At 40.3% G+C, this 20,324-nt stretch overlaps 3 protein-coding genes and 2 long non-coding RNA genes across 5 annotated transcripts; 2 read left to right on the forward strand and 3 right to left on the reverse strand.

Moving 5' to 3' along the window:
• Window positions 1–896: 896 nt before the first annotated feature.
• Window positions 897–1,710, reverse strand: LOC131682854 (uncharacterized). The gene is made up of 3 exons (XR_009304219.1): window positions 1,587–1,710; window positions 1,314–1,435; window positions 897–1,251 (listed from the first exon to the last, which is right to left on the reverse strand). It is a non-coding gene; the product is annotated as an uncharacterized LOC131682854 (long non-coding RNA).
• Window positions 1,711–5,741: 4,031 nt separating this feature from the next.
• LOC131676356 (uncharacterized) lies at window positions 5,742–6,996 on the forward strand. Its single transcript, XR_009303153.1, has 3 exons — window positions 5,742–6,180; window positions 6,245–6,495; window positions 6,549–6,996. It is a non-coding gene; the product is annotated as an uncharacterized LOC131676356 (long non-coding RNA).
• Window positions 6,997–7,503: 507 nt separating this feature from the next.
• On the reverse strand, window positions 7,504–7,854 carry LOC131675868 (hemiasterlin resistant protein 1-like). Its single transcript, XM_058955002.1, has one exon. The coding sequence runs from the start codon at window positions 7,852–7,854 to the stop codon at window positions 7,504–7,506; it is 351 nt and encodes a 116-aa protein (XP_058810985.1).
• A 1,741-nt stretch (window positions 7,855–9,595) lies between these two features.
• LOC131675869 (hemiasterlin resistant protein 1-like) lies at window positions 9,596–9,946 on the forward strand. The gene has a single exon (XM_058955003.1). The coding sequence runs from the start codon at window positions 9,596–9,598 to the stop codon at window positions 9,944–9,946; it is 351 nt and encodes a 116-aa protein (XP_058810986.1).
• An 845-nt stretch (window positions 9,947–10,791) lies between these two features.
• Window positions 10,792–11,645, reverse strand: LOC131676357 (sterol regulatory element-binding protein cleavage-activating protein-like). Its single transcript, XM_058955439.1, has 3 exons — window positions 11,624–11,645; window positions 11,126–11,473; window positions 10,792–11,061 (listed from the first exon to the last, which is right to left on the reverse strand). Exons 2-3 carry the CDS (start codon window positions 11,367–11,369, stop codon window positions 10,967–10,969), a joined length of 339 nt encoding a protein of 112 aa, XP_058811422.1. The 5' UTR covers window positions 11,370–11,473; window positions 11,624–11,645; the 3' UTR covers window positions 10,792–10,966.
• Window positions 11,646–20,324: the final 8,679 nt, after the last annotated feature.

The following is a 20,324-nucleotide window of genomic DNA, read 5'->3' on the forward strand; positions in this document are numbered from 1 at the left end:
GCGGATTGTACAGCATCGTTATTTTATGGGAAGCTACTCGAGTGTGATTGAACTCAATCTTCTAAGTTCCCCGACCCCCAGATTCGAAACTGCCAGCGAAGCTGGTTTATGCCAATAAGTATTACACACCTTAGCCTTAAACTTGGCAGACTTACGCAACGGCGTGAACGATAATTATTATCTTGATAGTAAATCTCAAAACTTTGATACTCACTGACCAACTCTCTGAAGGTGCTTTTTCTAACCTGAACATGCTGAATAACCTTACATCAGAAAGGATTTCCATCGTCCGGAAGACCATTGAAGCTGATGTTGTCAAAATGTGGCTCACAAATTTGGGGATCGAATGTTGCGTCGTGCAGTGTTCTGACACAAACTATGACTTCAGCTTTAACGGTGATGATATCTGTAGACACAACCAATTCAAGCGCACCAGCGCCAGCAGCATCTATACTAAAGGTTAACGGAACTCCCAGTGAAGTGCTGTGATGAACCAACCGACACACGCGAAACGTCAAACACGTTACAAGAGAATGGCGAACCATTGATAAGCTGATCGTTGGCAGTAACGTGGATCAAGTGTATTCCCACGGACGTCGCAACAACAAACCAAAACCAAATTAATATAATCGCGGTAACCCCACAACTGTACATGAAACAGTATCCTGAAAGTGATGTGGTCACTACCTGGGAATCTATTCCATTGAATCCCTTCAGTTCCTCCAACTGTACACAGTTTGGAACATGATTTACACAATAATTTTCAAATTAACCGCTCCGTCTTGATTTGCATTGATGCGAAACTTAAGGTTTTTCTAGCGCTCCCCGGTTTAATTTTCGTCAAGACTACCTTCTCCGCCAAATACGGTTTTCGCAAGAACGGATTTACTTCCATGTGACCACTACATTTATTTTGCACAATTCGGGTGCTGGAGTCACATCAGTACGAATGGTTCGCCTAGCAGGCCCAAGCACTTCTACGTACGGCAATATGTCCTATTCTACCAAGAAAATAAACATATTTTCTAGCTTGTCCATCAGATTAGTGGCAACAATTTGAGCAGCTGGGATGTTACCTGTAAGCAAATCATTTTCTACCACCAAAAAAAGAAGAAACAAACTTCTTGGTGGATCCTGCCTATTGAAGCGTAATTTCACCGTATGATTCTGCGCTTCAAGTGTAGTTAACCTTGATATTGATTTAGGGACATGTCTTCCACGGGTTGCCTGGTTCCGCCAGGGAAGTTTTCGCTAAAAAAGCAGTTTAAGGACCAATGAAATTAAATATCACGAAATAAATGTTGATTTCTTACCCAACAATACGACCGGTTTTCCCATGATGCCATTGTTGACTTTCTCCTGGTCACGTCGATCACCAGCAAGTGAGGTAGCGGAAGCGGAGAAATTAAAATTTTCCAAGGGCAAAGAATTAGAACTGAAACGACAAAGCGAATAAATGTAGTTAATTGGCTGATAAATAACATTAGCCATTGTGAATGCCGTTGATTGTTTGACTGGAATGTTGATATTAATATTATTAATAATATTAATATCAATATTAATATTCAAGAAAGAATCAATCTTACCTCGCGATGCACACGCTGCGCAGTTTCCGAGAACAAAATCAACAGAAAACTCGCAAACCATAAGAGCGAGAAAAATGATATTCGAATAGCACAAACGCAAAATCGAATCACTCTCTCTTTCGCTCTAATGGCTCACGATGGGAACGTCAAATACAAGCGCCATATTGGAGCCCGATTCGCACGATTTTTGGGGCACTGGGGATTTTCTTCGGATTGAGGGCTTTTGACAGGTCTCGTGCTCGATTGGAATGACACTTACTGATAAATCGACATAGATCTTTCATTAGGGCTTAAATCGCAAATGTAAACAAACTGCGTTTTCGCTATTATGACATTATGCGACAAAAATACTACAAGATTGAGGTGAAAATTAGTTAAAATGGTTTTTAGTTCGATTTATAATTAAAGAAAACAAAACGGCGAAACATGCATTTTCTTCGAGATTTCGACTTAGGCCCTTCTTCTCATATGGAATATAAAGGCTAAACATACATTTTTTGACAGAACCAGGCGTACGGTTATTATTCACAAAATTATTCTTTAAACGGCGGTTCTATTATATAAATGATAAGCAATATCTACTAGGATCATGTCTACTCGATAGTTGTTGCACATAAACATTCGAATATTTCGATATTTTCATGAAATTCGAAGAAAAGATGCACGCGCCCTATCATTTACATTGGGTTTCTATGCGCCCATTTGCTGAGCCCTATTAAAAAGTATACTGTCAAGCTCGCCCATTTACCCAGCCCTACCCAGCAAGACAGAGTCAGTTTAGCCCTTTTACCGCGCCCTTCTGAAAATTATGTACACCGTTTAGCCCTTCCGCAAATGGTGGTTGCTGAAGGGCGAAATCACGACTGGGATGCAAATTGGGCGTAAGCATTTTTTTAGTTTCTACCCACTAAAAGCACATAGGAATTAAATTCTTTGTTATATTGTCATAAGGTTTAACCAAAGATGCTTCCGGAAAAACATGGTCACAAAGTAATTTATACCTACAATAAAAACTACATTTAGAAAAGCATCGCCGTATATTGAAACAGATTTTTCTCCATTTGAGTATATTGCGACTTTGGCCCTATTGAAAGATCTGTGTCGAAATAATAAGAATAAGATAGAGTTGGCGAGTCTTTATCCAGAGGGATTCAGCGTCTTTAATTTGACCTATCAAGACAACACCCAAAATGAAAAAAAAAATATATGCATTGGATGGTGTTTATGTCCAGGGTGGCCAGAACTACCGATTTATCGGTAGTCCTACCGATTTTGGTCTTCCCTACCGATTCACAGACAACCAACCCTACTAAACATCTTATCATTCAAGAGCCTAACGACCTGTTCAGGGTATCATCCAAACAATATGTGGAATCGTTGGACTGTATGAGTTAAAGTTCGTGTATAATATTTTTTTATTAGGGAAGGCAAAACTACCGATATTTTGTTGTCCCTACCGAAAACTACCGATTTTTATTGATTTTGGACACATCCTACTTAACATTCATTTTTTGGGTTGGATTTGGTCTGAGATCTATGTTTTCAGTATTTTACAATAGACCTTTCTCGTCAAAAAATTTTATATGCAGAACAGCTTCCGTTTTCATCGCTGGATCAATTCTGAATACTGTCACGTTAATTTGGTGTCTCTAACTATTGAAAAAATCAAAAATTCTTCGAGCTGCCCATTTTACTCTGTATTCCCCTGTCCTATTTTACCTCGATTCTCCATACTTTTTCACCATTTGGATGAACTTCGAGTGGGGAATATGAAATAAAGTTACGGCGGGTAGCCTATAACATAGTTCCAGTAGCCTACCGCTAGCCGGCATCTGTTTTAATCTGGCTATTCGTCGTTTCGTTTACTGGGTATGAACTCCAAGAGTTCATTCCAATTTGTCAAAAACATTGTTTTGACGTAGATGAACCCCAAAACAGTGTTGCAGAATATACCGATTTATCGATATTTAAACCGATTTTTAATTTCAATACCAATAATGTTACTAAAAATACCGATTTCTTTTTTCTTACCAAAAAATCACGTTTTTCATATAATAAGATTTAATAAGATCAATATTATTACGTATGGGCCTTTTTAGAAAATGTCTTCACCTTTCCACATCAAATCATCCGGAAATTGATTCAGCAATCTGCCAGGTTACCAAATACAAATATGTTAATACGGAATGTTCTGACGATTTTTTGAGGACACATTTTATGACCCAGGTACACCCATAAAGGTACACTGTCAGAGTGACAGCATACTTTGATGAAATTGTGCTAAAACTGGCTGCACTGATAGATTTGTTTTTGATTGTTTGACACTTCTAAATATTTTAGTTTTCTGCAGAAAAAATCTCAGAAAACTAACGACTGATTTTTGTCGACGTCGGGCACCAGTTACAGTTACAGTTTGAAATTATATCTCACCTCGGATGAACGCGCCCGTTATGTGTTACCCCGCAACAGCTGACTTAACTGATTGTTCAAATCCTCGAATTTATCCTGCTCGCTGTCGTTCATGTTTTTATTACTTTCCCCTAGTTCTACATAATCATTAGCCATTGGATCGGTTCGTGATTTTAGGGAATAGTAAACGTTATGAAAAAATCCATTGTATAATATAATTATAGTGTATAGTTCATGAATCCGAAGTGGTTCAAAAGGATGTCGCTGTACAGATTCAGAGCGGCCGCTTCCAGCTCAGCAAAAGTGAAAGCCACTTGACGGTTAAATTCGTAGTGTGTCCGCTGATAGCGCTCGGGGACAGAAAAATCTCATAGGTCAGAGTCGCTTCCGACTTCGTTACCGTCAACATTAAACACAACAGCAAGATACTTGGAAAGGACTTTCTCGTTCGGTGAGTTTTTACCATAAGCTTCCCCCTGCAACATTCTTTTTCATGTCTAGATGTCCTTGTTGATTTACAGAACAAACATAATGGAAGCGTATTCTACACGCACATATTCACTCGGGCCAACCGTGTGACTCATTTGGAAAAAGGACTCATCGTCGGCTTCATGGCAGCGAAGTGAGCAGACAAAAAAGGCATTGTTTTTTTTCCGCATGATCGTTCTGAGCAAAATTCAGCGATTTGCCAGGCATAAACCACCGATGAGACAGTATCCGTTCGGATTCAGGACGTTTTCCCATACATTGTACCCGGTCGAAGCGATGGCAAGCGATGCAGATAACTGGGTCAAAAAGGCGGAGGTTCTGGGAATTTCTGCACTCGTAAGTGTTCTTTTTGTCATAACCACCTAAACTATTTTTGGAGCCATCATTGTTCCATGGGATTTAAATTTTCCTTTTCAATAAAAAATAGCGATCTGAGTATGACCAAGGAAAAGGAATCAGGACCGGCGACTGACAGTCCAGAGAAAGAGAATGCGGAAAAACCTTCTAGTCCATAGCTCCTGAAGAAAAACGAGCTGAAGCGAATATGGAGAAACAGCTTCCTCCACGGAAAATGCAGAGGCATGCAAGTAAGTCGAAATATTTAGTGTCAGCTTTAAAATTACCCGATTAATCTTTTAGCGCGGCGGATGCAAGTTTGCTAATTGAAATTATTCGCAAAGATCTAGTAGAATTAAAACTGGAGGTGCTGCGAAACGATCCTTTTTCGACGCTATACTCGGTAAAAACTATCGACGCTTTGCACCTGATGCCGGAACTGCCCACCTCGAGAGCAGATGAGCGCTGGGGAATGTTTTCAGCCACCTGGAGGAGGAAGTTCAGCGCGGAAGAAATGTTACCAGACTTCGCCGATCTGGTATCTGGACTTTTTTGATGATCTCATAGAGATTGGGTGTGCAGATGGGCGTTTAAAATTCTGGGAGGGAACGACTGGTAACTTTTAGGTAAATTGTTTGGAGTCATTTGTTTTTTATTACAACTATTGACGGACGTTTCATTGCAGGATATATATGAAGCTGAAAACAACCACAACAATGGGGTAACTAACATAAACCTCGCCGGTGACAAAGTGATAGTCGCACGGTTAAGTGAACGAATCGATTTTCTGAGACTGGAAACGTACACGTAAAGTTTTCAGATCGATTGGGGATTTACGTCTGCATATGGGCGAAGTAAGTTCTATGTTTCAAGCAATTTTTTAAGCTCACCTAGGACGCAGACAGATTTTACTTGTTCTTTTAAAATACTGTATATTCTAAGTCATTTAATTTTCAGTCTGTAATGAGTATGTCATCAAGTGCCTTAATTCTTTTTCTTTTTAGCCCACGTACGCAGCGGTTCGGCAAGAAGCATTAGTTTATTTCAGCAACCCGCCGGCTCAAATCCGTCCACAGCGTTGCCAGCTCAACATCACGCATCCGAGGAGGAGCTTCGATGTATCCTGGAGTTTCACCAGCAGGGTCACCGGTGACATGTTTGGAAGTGGCGGGCGGTACAGTCATTACTGGCAGCCAGGGCCACACTGTTAACGTGTTCCGGCTTGATAGCCACCTATTGCAGTTCACCCTAAACGGCCATTGCGGTCCTATCACATGTATTTTCATAGACCAGTGGCAGGCCGAGATGGGCGCATCTGGTTGCCAGGATGGTGTGCTATGTGTGTGGGACTTGATACGGGGTATGTCAGCCAAATTTACGGTATGGCCTAAATCTACATAATTAAATTGATTGGTTATTTATAGGTGCCTGTATGTACAAAATTGAAGCCCATGACGACATGACGTCGCACTTGCCTGTTCCCCGAGTTACGCAATATCGCTCGGACTGAACGAACGAATACGGTTTTGGGATAGATTTCAGGGTCAGCCGCTCAACACCATGACCGTCAGTCATGCATATTCATCGCTTGTGATGCTGACGCTTCTGAACGAAGCCATTGCTAGCACGAGTTTTTGATTTGGAAGGATAGTTGCTGAGGACCATTCTCACAATAGTATAAAAGTTCTAACCTCAAAAACAGACAACAATAAAATGTATTTCTTTCAGAGTTTATAATATCCATTACATGATCAAATGCGCTGATGGGTTAGGCTTTGGATTCGGCTATATTCCATCGTCATTGAAGCTAGATCATAGAATCATGTTAATTTGACAGACTGCAAGTGTTATTAGTAGCACAAACAGCTAGCAGCCCAGCTAGTATTGTTCTTTCTGCTTGCAACCAACCTGGTTATATTGATGTCAATGCTAAATTCGCTGTTGCAGCTGTATGGTCGCTATACTGTTCCATGTGTTATGGGATTCGCTATTAACATGGGACAGTTATGCTTAGAGCACCAGATTCTAAAAGCGACTAATTTTGGCCAATCACTGGAGACAAAATCACGCGTAACAATTAATAATAAATTAAATTGTTGCTGAGTAATTTTTGTTGTACATGAATAAAACATACCGATTGCCTCGTTACCTATGCTGCCGTGATCCGCATAACAGTCCCATTTGGGTTTCCTATGCAGATGGGACAGTTATGCATATCACGGCAGTATGGATAATTAACCACTAGAAAGGTTATGAGCTTATGTTATCGCATTTTATAATCATTTATACTACGTAACAACTAATAATAAGTTACATTATTGCTGAGTATTTTTTGTTGTACATGAATAAAACATACCGATTTCCTCGTTACCTATGGCTAAATAACCATTAAAAAGGTTATGAGTTTATTGTTGTCGCATTTATAATTATTTATACTACTTTCAAGTGATCGATTTTAAAGATACGACTCGCACTTTAAGCACCCCTTCACTGCGCCATCAAAATAAGTCATACTCCTAATGAACTAATATTTATTAAAATATTTACTAAATAAAAACATAGACCTGATAGTTCGTTTGCAAAAAAACACCGAAGCACAGTGAGTTGGTGTTAATGCTCTATCTGTGATCCTATAGTGCTGCAGGATTTGGCCAACATTTATACTATTTTTATTTAATCAACTTTAAGGAAAATGTATCACGTGAACGCTATATATATGGACTTCTATACTTGGTAATTGTTCCGAATCACACTCGACCTGGCCTTGGGTACAAGATATTTGCTTGATCTCCCACGAGCATGGTCCTGCCGGAGTGTTTGCCTCGCCCGATACCGGGGCAGCCTGTCCTAGCGAGGCTGCCTCTTGTGAATCGGAACCGCTGAACATTCCGATGAGGGCATGTCCAACGGTGTTACCGACGAAGCCGATCGCTACACTACCAGCAGTAGCTGCGATTTGAGCAATTAATCCAAAGGCCTGGTTGGGAGCTACCATTGGTGCAGCGACAGCCGAGTGTGCCGCAGACTGGACCATCGGCTAACTCGATTCCGGCGAGGTGGAGCGGCTGCAACTGGTGCGGACCTATATTGCGATGTATATAATTTCAAGGATTACTAGAGATTACCAATTACCAGAGATCATCAAAATGTTTTGTGGCTAATGTTGTAATTCAGCAAAAAAAACAAAACAAGTTAAATTGATCGCAACAAATAAAATCGCTTTCTTCAACGAATCGTGGACAAGAAAAATCTAAATGCCAAATTTAATGGAACATTGCCTAATGGCGTCAAATAAAAATGAAAGCCTAGCGAGCTTGTTAATACAAGATATTCGCATTTAAAAGTAAACCAAATAAAGTTTCTCATACTGTGGTCGAATAAAAAAAAATTCTCAGCCTATGTAAACAAGCTCTGCGAAATGTCACAAAAGTGAGGTTAAACATTTTCATCCAATGCATCCAATGTTCTACAGCGAGAGGTTCATTTTAGTTTGTTTACATTGCTAATGAATTTTGTACTGCGATTCACCACTTCATTTACCGCGTTGCCAAGAACTTAAGTGAAAATATTCAAAACAGTGCTGCCCAAACGCACATTTTAAGTCCCACCATTCTTGCTGAGGTGAAAAAAATATTCAACATTCTTACATATTTCAAATTTTAAAAAATCATTAAAAAATCATGATAGCTCCTAAAAATCTCATTTTTACGGAAATGTTCTTATAATTGTGTAATCTTTCGATTAAAAATAAGAAAAACAGGTGTTAGGTCTGACGAGAAAGGTCTATTCTATGTCAACACTACGTTTTTGGGATCACAACCCGGCCTACCGATAACTATAGTAATCGGTATACCGATAAACTTTTAATGACCCTACCGATATTAAGGAATTCTATCTGGCCACCCTGTGTCTATATTTAAACTTCTGTGAACTTACCAACCAAAATATCCCTGTCAAAAAAAATGCGGACGAACATGGTCATGCGATTTAAACAGTTTGACGTTTAACTCAACTCGCCTGCGCTAATAGACCTTTCTCGTCCGACCTAACACCTGTTTTTCTTATTTTTAATCGAAAGATTACACATTGATAAGAACATTTCCGTAAAAATGAGATTTTTAGGAGCTATCATGATTTTTTAAGGATTTTTTAAAATTTGAAATATGCAAGAATGTTGAATATTTTTTTCACCTCAGCAAGAATGGTGGGACTTAAAATGTGCGTTTGGGCAGCACTGCTTTGAATATTTTCACTTATGTTCTTGGCAACGCGGTAAATGAAGTGGTGAATCGCAGTACAAAATTCATTAGCAATGTAAACAAACTAAAATGAACCTCTCGCTGTAGAACATTGGATGCATTGGATGAAAATGTTTAACCTCATTTTTTTGACATTTCGCAGAGCTTGTTTACATAGACTTGGATTTTTTTATTCGACCACAGTATGAGAAACTTGATTTGGTTTACTTTTAAATGCGAATATCTTGTATTAACAAGCTCGCTAGGCTTTCATTTTTATTTGACGTCATTGGGCAATGTTCCGTTAAATTTGGCATTTGTTTTTTTCTTGTCCACGTTTCGTTGAAGAAAGCGATTTTATTTGTTGCGATCAATTTAACTTGTTTTGATTTTTTTGCTGAATTACAACGTTAGCCACAAAACATTTTGATGATCTCTGGTAATTGGTAATCTCTGGTAATCCTTGAAATTATATACATCGCAACATAGGTCCGCACCAGTTGCAGCTGCTCCACCTCGCCGGAATCGAGTTAGCCGATGGTACAGCCTGCGTCACACTCGGCTGTCGCTGCACCAATGGTAGCTCCCAACCAGGCCTTTGGATTAATTACTCAAATCGCAGCTACTGCTGGTAGTGTAGCGATCGGCTCCGTCGGTAACACCGTTGGACATGCCCTCATCGGAATGTTTAGCGGTTCCCATTCACAAGAGGCAGCCTCGCTAGGACAGGCTGCCCCGGTATCGGGCGAGGCAAACACTCCGGCAGGACCATGCTCGTGGGAGATCAAGCAAATATCTTGTACCCAAGGCCAGGTCGAGTGTGATTCGGAACAATTACCAAATCTAGAAGTCCATATATATAGCGTTCACGTGATACATTTTCCTTGAAGTTGATTGAATAAAAATAGTATAAATGTTGACCAAATCCTGCAGCACTAGGATCAAAGATAGAGCATTAACACCAACTCACTGTGCTTCGGTGTTTTTTTGCAAACGTATCTTTAAAATCGATCACTTGAAAGTAGTATCAATGATTATAAATACGACAACAATACACTCATAACCTTTTTAATGGTTATTTAGCCATAGGTAACGAGGAAATCGGCATGTTTTATTCATGTACAACAAAAAATACTCAGCAATAATGTAACTTATTATTAATTGTTGCGTAGTATAAATGATTATAAAATGCGACAACATAAGCTCATAACCTTTCTAATGGTTATTTAGCCATACTGCCGTGATACGCATAACTGTCCCATCTGCATAGGAAACCCAAATGGGACTGCTATGCGGATCACGGCAGCATAGGTAACGAGCAACAATTTAATTTATTATTAATTGTTACGCGTGATTGGCCAAAATTGGTCGCTTTTAGAATCTGGTGCTCTAAGCATAATTGTCCCATGTTAATAACACATGGGACAGTATAGCGACCATACAGCTGCAACAGCGAATATAGCATTGACATCAATATAACCAGGTTGGTTGCAAGCAGAAAGAACAATACTAGCTGGGCTGCTAGCTGTTTGTGCTACTAATAACACTTGCAGCCTGTCAAATTAACATGATTCTATGATCTAGCTTCAATGATGATGGAATATAACCGAATCCAAAGCCTTACCCATCAGCGCATTTGATCATGTAATGGATATGATAAACTCTGAAAGAAATACATTTTATTGTTGTGTTTTTGAGGTTAGAACTTTTATACTATTGTAAGAATGGTCCTCAGCAACTATCCTTCCAAATCAAAAACTCGTGCTAGCAATGGCTTCGTTCAGAAGCTGCTGTACATTTGTTTTTGTTAGCTGGTCGATTACGATTCCCCCGACCGAACCACTTTTCCGACGCAACAAGAGGGAAACGAACGATTCTCATTTGATTTCCGTAGTCACAGAACCGTATTCATTCGTTCAGTCCGAGCGATATTGCGTAACTCGGGGAACAGGCAAGTGCGACGATTGAGTCGTCATGGGCTTCAATTTTGTACATACAGGCACCTATAAATAACCAATCAATTTAATTATGTAGATTTAGGCCATACCGTAAATTTGGCTGACATACCCCGTATCAAGTCCCTCACATATAGCACACCATCCTGGCAACCAGATGCGCCCATCTCAGCCTGCCACTGGTCTATGAAAATACATGTAATAGGACCGCAATGGCCGTTTAGGGTGAACTGCAATAGGTGGCTATCGAGCCGGAACACGTTAACAGTGTGGCCCTGGCTGCCAGTCATGACTGTACCGCCCGCCACTTCCAAACATGTCACCGGTAACCCTGCTGGTGAAACTCTAGGATACATCGAAGCTCCTCCTCGGATGCGTGATGTTGAGCTGGGAAAGCTGTGGACGGATTTGATCCGGCGGATTGCTGAAATGCTTCCTGCCGAACCGCTGCGTACGTGAGCTAAAAAGAATAAGAATTAAGGCACTTGATGACATACTCATTACAGACTGAAAATTAAATGACTTAGAATATACAGTATTTTAAAAGAACAAGTAAAATCTGTCTGCGCCCTAGGTGAGCTTAAAAAATTGCTTGAAACATAGAACTTACTTCGCCCATATACAGACGTAAATCCCCAATAGATCTGACAACCATACGTGTACGTTTCCAATCTCAGAAAACCGATTCGTTCACTCAACTCCGTCACCGGCGAGGTTTATGTTAGTTACCCCATTGTTGTGGGTGTTTTCGGCTTCATATATATCCTGTAATGAAACGTCCGTCAATAGTTGTAATAAAAAACAAATGACTCCAAACAATTTACCTTAAAGTTACAAATCTTTCCCTCCCAGAACTTTAACCGCCCATCTGCACACACAATCTCTATGAGATCATCAAAAAAGTCCAGATACCAGATCGGTGAAGTCTGGTAACATTTCTTCCGCGCTGAACTTCCTCCTCCAGGTGGCTGAAAACATTCCCCAGCGCTCATCTGCTTTCGGGGTGGGATGAAGCCGTATGATTGGACCTACTCTGACCGCTGCTACATCATAGCCCTTGGTCGAATTATTCCACAAAAACCGAATTCGCAGATCTGCACAAAACCTTTTCGACATACACGATTATCATTTGTGAAATGAATCTCCAACTGGACGGTAAAATGAAACCATTCTGGGTTAATATTTTCCTGCATCTCATTCTGATGATTGTGCCTGGTGAAGTTAAACTGTAGTTTTCTCTTCAGTTTGAAAGCAAAACTGGTCGGCGAACTCTCTGGAAACGGGAGACAGCTGATGTTTTTGGATTCCTTGACAGGATGAAACACATCAGATAGGTAGAGAAAACAGAAAAAACAAAAAAGATGTCATCGATGTTTTAAGAGCACTTTTCAGTTTAGAGCAGCGTTGTCAGATGGTTTGTATAATAGGTTTGCTCTAGTACACAGAAGATGCTCCGGAGCAAACAGAAGCAAAAAATACTTCCTTTTTACTCCGGTTTGCTAACGGAAGCAGAAAAAAGAGAAGAGAACATAGGAACGATTTTCTCTCTGTTTGCTCCGGAGTACTTCCACTTTCTACTGGTACTGGAACAAATCTAATATCGGTATAGTTCTAAATAAAAAATAGGTATTTATCGGTGTGAAGATGTATGCTAACCAAAAGTTACCTGCAATTTTTTTGGTTTAGATTATAGATCATTCAAATGTTATGTAATCAAACCTACCGAGCTCAATCAATTTCAGAATCGGTTGTTGAGCTTCATTTGAAATTTTGATAGTAACCTGGCAGATTTCTGAATCAATTTCCGGATGATTTGATGTGGAAAGGTGAAGACATTTTCTAAAAAGGCCCATACGTAATATTAGTTGATCTTATAATATGAAAATCGTGATTTTTTGGTAAGAAAAAAGAAGTCGGTATTTTTAGTAACTTTATTGGAATTGAAATTAAAAATCGGTTTAAATATCGATAAATCGGTATATTCTGCAACACTGTTTTGGGGTTCATCTACGTCAAAACAATGTTTTTGACAAATTGGAATGAACTCTTGGAGTTCATACCCAGTAAACGAAACGGCGAATAGCCAGATTAAAACAGCTGCCGGCTAGCGGCAGGCTACTGGAACTATGTTATAGGCTACCCGCCGTAACTTTATTTCATATTCCCCACTCGAAATTCATCCAAATGGTGAAAAAGTATGGAGAATCGAGGTAAAATAGGACAGGGGAATACAGAGTAAAATGGGCAGCTCGAAGAATTTTTGATTTTTTCAATAGTTAGAGACACCAAATTAACGTGACAGTATTCAGAATTGATCCAGCGATGAAAACGGAAGCTGTTCTGCATATAAAATTTTTTGACGAGAAAGGTCTATTGCCCCTAGGAACAAATACAATTCGCGAATGCGATTTAAAGGCGATTTTCAGTTTGTCTTCACATCTCGCCCTGAGCAGAAGCAAAAATCGTCCCGCGCAAGTGAAACAGTCAATTCTACCTAAAAATCAATCGGTGCCTATCACACAAGCAGTCCATATAATAATAGCGAAGACTGCATATCAAGAAGACTGGCAACTCTGTCCAGAATCTGCCCACTTTCTACTGAGGCATGATGGCTAATGAAATTTTGATTTCGTCCGCCATGGCTAGTAAACGGCGGGCGAACATCGTAATAGCGCAGCCCGCTTTTGGGACTTGTATTTTTTTCATCGACGGCTGACACTTAGCCGTTTTCGCGATTTTTTCGGGACTTGTGTTTTTTCGGGACATAGTTTCTTTTCGTTTTTTTTGTTATGGGACTTTACGGTATTTTACTGGAGATGTACAGCAGTGAATTTCGGTGGTGTTTCCTCCCGTTCTCGGGGGAGCGGATTATACTGCTAGTGCAAGTGATTTACGGATCGAGCCGAATCTCCGCAATCAAAAGTGTTTTCAATAAGAAAAGTTTCTGTTGTGCAAAATAGTGATATTCGATCATAGATGTTGATGTCGTTGTCAAATTCTTCTGCATGAAAATACTTGTTTCTTCCAAAGGTGAGCGAAGTATTATATTGATAGTAAATTAGCCAGTAGAGCCAAGATTATTCAGATGTTGATTCGGCAAAGAAATTTCATTGTGGATTGCGTGTTGGAAAAAAGCAGTCGGTAACCACTTGCTAGTTCACGGAGTGTTGCAAACTAAATTGTATCCACTGATTATTGCATTCGTTTGTCATTTGCTTTGCTCTCAAATATTCACCTTGAGGATTGGTGATCTAGTACCCGGAGGGTGGACTGTTCCACCGCGGTGCTTCGTACATCAGCAACCCTCGCTGGAGGTGCTGCACGATGTATTGTGGAAATTTCTCGTTTCACGCCTTTTTGTCCGGTGAGTAATATTAAGTAGAAAGTGTTAGGTTTGTTCCAATGCCAAGAGAAACTTGAAGTACTCCGGAGGAAACAATGAGAAAATCGTTCCTGTAGTCTCTTCTTTCTCTTGATAATTATCTAGTTTAGAAAGTGAAAGATGTCCAATTTTAATGAGGTTTTTTGCCAAAAGAATGTATTTCAATCTAAATAAACCGAATCCGAGAGCGTAAATGAAAAATTTTCAACTGTAGTTAAATAAACTGAAGAAATAAGTTATGCTTAATAACAGTCTTAACAATAGCAGTTCTTTAACAAGTGAGCTTACACAGTGGAGCTAGTGTGATGCGGCCTGGTCGCATACCCGAGGCGAAGGATCCAAAGGGGCGCAAAGCCGCTGAGGATCCGCTGAACGAGAAATTGATTAACCCGTTGCTGGAATTTGCAAGCAAACCTGTGATCATCTCGTTTGTCCGGTTTACTTAAACATAAGGGTTATAGGTAGTTTAAAGCCGACTGAGCGGCAGCGAAGTCTGACAATACACCAGAATACGATGTGGGGTAGCCACATTAGTCAACCGAATACTGACTAATGTGGCTACCCACTGAGACATCCAAAAAATTGTTTCAAAATCGTTCACCACGGGTCCAACGATGGACATTCGTTGAACGGTTATTTGGACGTTGTCCAAATTGGTCCAACGAACGTCCTTCATTGGACGATTTTGAAACCAACCGTTCTTAGAGGGTATGCCACATCACTTTCTGGTGTACGAGCTTTCAACTAACTGTAGCCCCTAGGTTTGAGTAAACTTGTCAAACGAGAGGATCACAGGTTTGCTTGCAATTTCAGCAACGGGTTAATCAATTCTTCGTCCGGCGGATTCTCAGTGGCTTTGCGCCTCTTCGGATCCTTTGCCTCGGGTATGCGACCAAGCCACATCACACTAGCTCCACTGTATAAGCTCACTTGTTTAAGCACTGTTATTGTTATGAGTGTTATTAATCACAACTTATTTTTTCAGTTTATTGAACATTGGTTAAAAATTTCACATTTCCGCTCTCGGATTCGGTTTATTCAGGCTAAAATACACCCTATTGGCAAAAAACCTCATTGAAAATGGACCTCTATCACTATAGTCACTAAACTAGACAATTACTTTTCTCTTTTTTCTTCTTCTGCTAGCAAACCGGAGTAAAAAGGAGTAAGTATGTTTTGCTCTGGAGCAACTTTCGTGTACTGCAACAAACCTAATATTTTCTTTGTCCTAGTCAAGGTGAAGGGTTTCATGTACAATAGTGAAATAGTTTATCAGAAATGTCAGGAGGAAAAGCTTCCTAATATTGCATAGTACTCTCCGCTTCAAGGCAAATCAAACGATAACAAGATTTGTCACACATGTGATGAAGTATTTGTAAGTGTTAAGTAGCATCACATCATTAAGGAGAATCCAAACCTAATACATACTCATTGCCAGGTACTTATGCAAATGACTATCAGAACCAATCCCAATTATAGCGACTTCCTTAAATTCCATACTCACGTATTCTACTCAAATGCGTACATAGAAACTCGGCAAAAAAATTAAGAATCTAAAAATTTGGAAATTTTAAAATCAATAAATTTAAAAATTTGGAAATATTAAGTTTCATAAATTTAAAAATATGTGAATCTAAAAATTTACCGATTCAAAAATTTTGAGATTTGAAAATTTATTAATTTGAAAATCTAAAAATTTAGAGATGCGAAAATTTTAGGATTAGAGGATTTACAGGTTTAGAAATTTAAAAACTTAGGAATTCAAAAATTTTAAAATCTTGGAATGTAAAAATTTAACTATTCAAACTTTTGAAATTATTTTTTTTTTTAATTTAAAAGTTTAGAAATTTAAAGATTTTAATGTTTAAAATTTCGAAACTTAAATTTTTTGAAATTTTTGAATTTAAAGGTAATTTCAAAAACAAAGATTTAAAAGTTAGGAAAAATCAAAATTGAAAAGAATTTGAGGATCAAAAAATAAAAAAATTATGAATTTAAAAATTTTCAAGTTTAAATATTAAAAAATTGAAAAGTAAAAAAATCCAAAAATGCAAAAAAAAAAATGAATTTAAAAAGTTTAAGGATACTAAAAATTTAAAAATTCAAGAATCTAAAAAGTTATATGTTCGAAAATTTAAAAAATTTAAGATTTTAAAATTTAATAGTTTAAACATTTAAAAATTTAAATATTTAATAATTAAAAGATTTCAATATCAAGGGACATCTGTTTATATCTGTGCCACAGTAAAGCAGTACTGAGTTTCGTTAGTTTTTCGACTCTTATTTTCGAGTTCTTATCGGTCGAGTTCGGTGATAAATTGTAGTGGTGGTAATAGTTCAACAGGCGGTGAAGTTGGAAATTACGGAGTGCGCGTTGCTCCGTGTGTGTAAGAGTGAAATCGAACCCCGCGTTCCGCTTTCACTCAGCTGGAGAAAACACTAGTCAGCTGATCTGTCAGTGAAGCAAAGTACGCACCCATACAAGACCAACAAGCCGATTAGCTTTCGCAGGCTTGCTTGCAACATTGTATGCAACTAGGCTCTGCCCGCCCACAGCTAGTCGCAATTGAAAGCTCCAACAAAACAGAGCTCTCTGTCACTCCGAGAGCCACCTGCCTTTGACCGTTGGAGGCATCAAAGCAGAAGCCGATTGCGGTCGACCACGTGTTTGTGAGTACGAACAAAGTACCAAGAAACCACATTTAAAAATTTTTGCGCTGGTGCGCATTGTACCTGTCAGAACCTTTGAACGTATTGGGCAGGATACATTAACGAGGTTAAAACGTTCCTATTTCGGCTGGACCTTATAACGCTTGGCCGGGATAGTTGAAGGAAAAAGCGTAGTCGCCATCCGCCTCGGCGGAGTGGCATAACTGACCATCAGTACCTTTAACCCTTGGGTGGATCAGATTAAAACTAGGTTAAAGGGTAGACGTTACTTGCCTAGGCAAGAACGCATCCAAAGCACTCGTTAAGACACCGGTTTATTAAAAACCTGCTGTGCTGATCGTCGTCAATTCACGATACCCGATAGGGCTTGCTGACAGAATGGCGTCAGCAAGTGTCATCTCATTGGGGGACCCACCGCCAGGTGATCCGCCTGAATCCAGTACAGGAAACGCCAACGAACGAACGATGCCTGAGTGGATGGACCACTCTGGCATGCACGGTCAACGAATAATACTGCAACTACGTGCAGCCGGAGAAGGGGTACTACCAAAAAACCCGTTTATTATCGGCAAATCTATAGAAAACACCTGCGGAGGAAAAATTGAATCTGCCCACACAGAGGAGAGGGGTAGCAAATATGTCCTAAAAACGAGGAGTGTCGAACAAGCGAAAAAGCTAATCAAAATGAACAAATTGATAGATGGCACAGAGGTTGTAGTAGATTCCCACCCAACGCTAAATCGAATACGCTGCGTGCTGAGTTGCCGAGATGCCATTGATGTATCGACAGACATTCTGATGAAAGAGCTGGCACCGCTAGGAGTAATCGATATCCGCAGAATCACGAGACGAGTAGAAAATACACGAGTGAACACGCCCACACTTATCCTCACTTTCCATGGAACTACGTTCCCCAAGCACGTCTACTTTGGCCCTCTCCGAGTGGAAACACGCGAGTTCTTACCAAATCCAATGATTTGTTTTAACTGCTGCAGTTACGGTCACACGAAAGACAAATGCCCCAACAATGCTGCGTGCCAAAATTGTTCAGGGGCCCACAAGCTTGAAAAAGATGCCTGCAAAGAGAAACCACATTGCAAAAATTGCCAAGGTAGCCACTCGCCTACCAGCAGAACGTGTGCGATGTATATCAAAGAAGAGAAGATAATAAAACTGAAAATTGAGAAGGGGATCTCGTTTGGTGAAGCCAGGAAGGAGTATAACAAACAGCATGGACAGCATTCCTTCGCAGCAGTTTGCAGTGCACAGGATAGACTGGATAATTTAAGGAAGGACAACGAAATACAGATGTTGAGAGAAGAAATTCTTAAACTTAAAGCGATGTCAAAGGAGACAGAAAAGGACCTCGAAATCCAAAAGCTGCGCAGCGAACTCACCCAGATGCAAAACATTATGGCCGAATTCAACAAAATGAAAAAAGAACTGGAAGAAATGAGGAAAATGAAAAACATCGAGCACCTCGAGATATCGGAAGACGAACAGGACCAGACGATGTCTGATGCAAGCGACTCCAAGGAAGACAGAGTAAAAAAGAACGAGAATTCGAAAACATCAACCGCCAAACGTAAAATCCAAGGAACGGACAGCGAAACAGACCCGCGAGGAAGTGCTGACGAAAAATCGACGGGAGCAATCCCAAAGACTGGAAAAGATGTCAAGAGAGGTAGAGGTAGACCTCGCAAACACTGAAATGGCTAGCAAAAATAAATCCACACATGATGAAACTTGCGGCGAGGATATTAGCACAACGGATACGAGATTCAAAACAACGACGAAGCCAACTACGATATGCAAACTTCATTTTCACAAGCAGCACTGTACAATAGACCCGATGAACAAAACAACGATGCGATAGAAGATTCAGGTTGGTTGGGGCAGAGCGAAGAGAAAGTAGCCTCCCCACTCCTAGAAGGAGAGAACGATCCAGAGGACGGGGGCGAGGACGCTATACCCCAACCTGTGCTCCGACTGTCACTCGGACGTTCTGCCAACCGCAGCGAGAAAACTTCCAGAAAAACAACACAACCACTGTCAGTAATCTCCTGGAACACCCAGGGACTAAACACGAGCAAAGCAGAACTGGAAATAATGATCGACGAAAGGGACCCTGTAGTCATCTGTCTTCAAGAGACCATGTGCTCCTCCAGCAATGTACCCAGAATAAACGGTTATAAAGTGTACCACCGTGAGCGACAAGGGGGCAGACGAGCCGCTGGCGGAGTAATCACAGCCGTCAAAAACGGATACGACAGCGAGGAAATAGAAACCAATACTCGATTAGAGGCCATAACTATCAAGGTAGGTCAACCCTTGAACTTGACCATCATGAACGTCTACCTCCCACCCAGCGAAGAAGTCACCTGTGATGAGCTGACTGAGCTAACCACACACAGCGATAACCCTCTCTTACTAGTCGGCGACCTGAATGGCCACCACCCTCTTTGGGGGTCCAACCACATTAGTGCACGTGGACAGATTATAGTGGACTTCGTAGAGCAGAGGGATTTAACTGTGCTGAACACAGGCGAACCCACCCACGTCAACCACGCTACGGGTACTTTATCTTGTATCGATATTGCCTGCTGTTCGATGGATCTAGCAGGACTGTTGGACTGGTCCACATACGACGACTCTCACGGTAGTGATCACATACCAATGATCATTACCTTGCCTGGAGAGCTACCGAGACAAAAGACGCGAGCGAAATGGAAAATTGAAGAGGCCAATTGGGAATTGTACCAATCCCTGATAAATTTCGAACGGAAAGACGACACCGCAGATCAAATCGACGAAATCACGCAGCAGATACTCAAATCTGCTATGGAATCTATTGCAAAAACAAAAGGCCACACTGGGAAAAAATGCGTTCATTGGTGGAATGATGACATAGCTTCCAAGATTAAAGCCAGGAAGAAGGTTTTAAGAAAATTGAAATCGTCCAACGACCAAACTGATGCAAAAGAAGAGCTTTCCAAAGCATATCGTACGGCTAGAACCTCCGCCAGAGAGGCAGTCCAAAAGGCAAAGAAGGCGTGCTGGGAGAAGACGGCTAATAGCTTCAACGCTCAAACCCCTACCAAGGACATGTGGAGCAAATACCGTCAGATACAGGGAAAAAGAAAAAGCGACCGTATCAACGCCATAACGCTGAATGGACATACCGCCACCGAAGATACAGCAATTGCAGAACTTTTGGGAAACTCTTTCGAAGAAACATCAAGTAACGCAGCGTATGAGT

The sequence above is a fragment of the Topomyia yanbarensis genome, chromosome 1 (genome assembly GCF_030247195.1).
Source record: "Topomyia yanbarensis strain Yona2022 chromosome 1, ASM3024719v1, whole genome shotgun sequence".
Lineage (NCBI taxonomy): Eukaryota > Metazoa > Arthropoda > Insecta > Diptera > Culicidae > Topomyia > Topomyia yanbarensis.

What these genes read in the sequence shown, in the direction of transcription:
- LOC131675868 (XM_058955002.1), bottom strand. Translation starts at nt 7,854, where the DNA reads ATGGTCCAGTCTGCGGCACACTCGGCTGTCGCTGCACCAATGGTAGCT.
- LOC131675869 (XM_058955003.1), top strand. Translation starts at nt 9,596, where the DNA reads ATGGTACAGCCTGCGTCACACTCGGCTGTCGCTGCACCAATGGTAGCT.
- LOC131676357 (XM_058955439.1), bottom strand. Translation starts at nt 11,369, where the DNA reads ATGTATCCTAGAGTTTCACCAGCAGGGTTACCGGTGACATGTTTGGAA. An exon ending in TGTGAGGGACTTGATACGGG is followed by an intron (nt 11,062 to 11,125) that starts GTATGTCAGCCA and finishes GGTTATTTATAG; the next exon opens with GTGCCTGTATGTACAAAATT.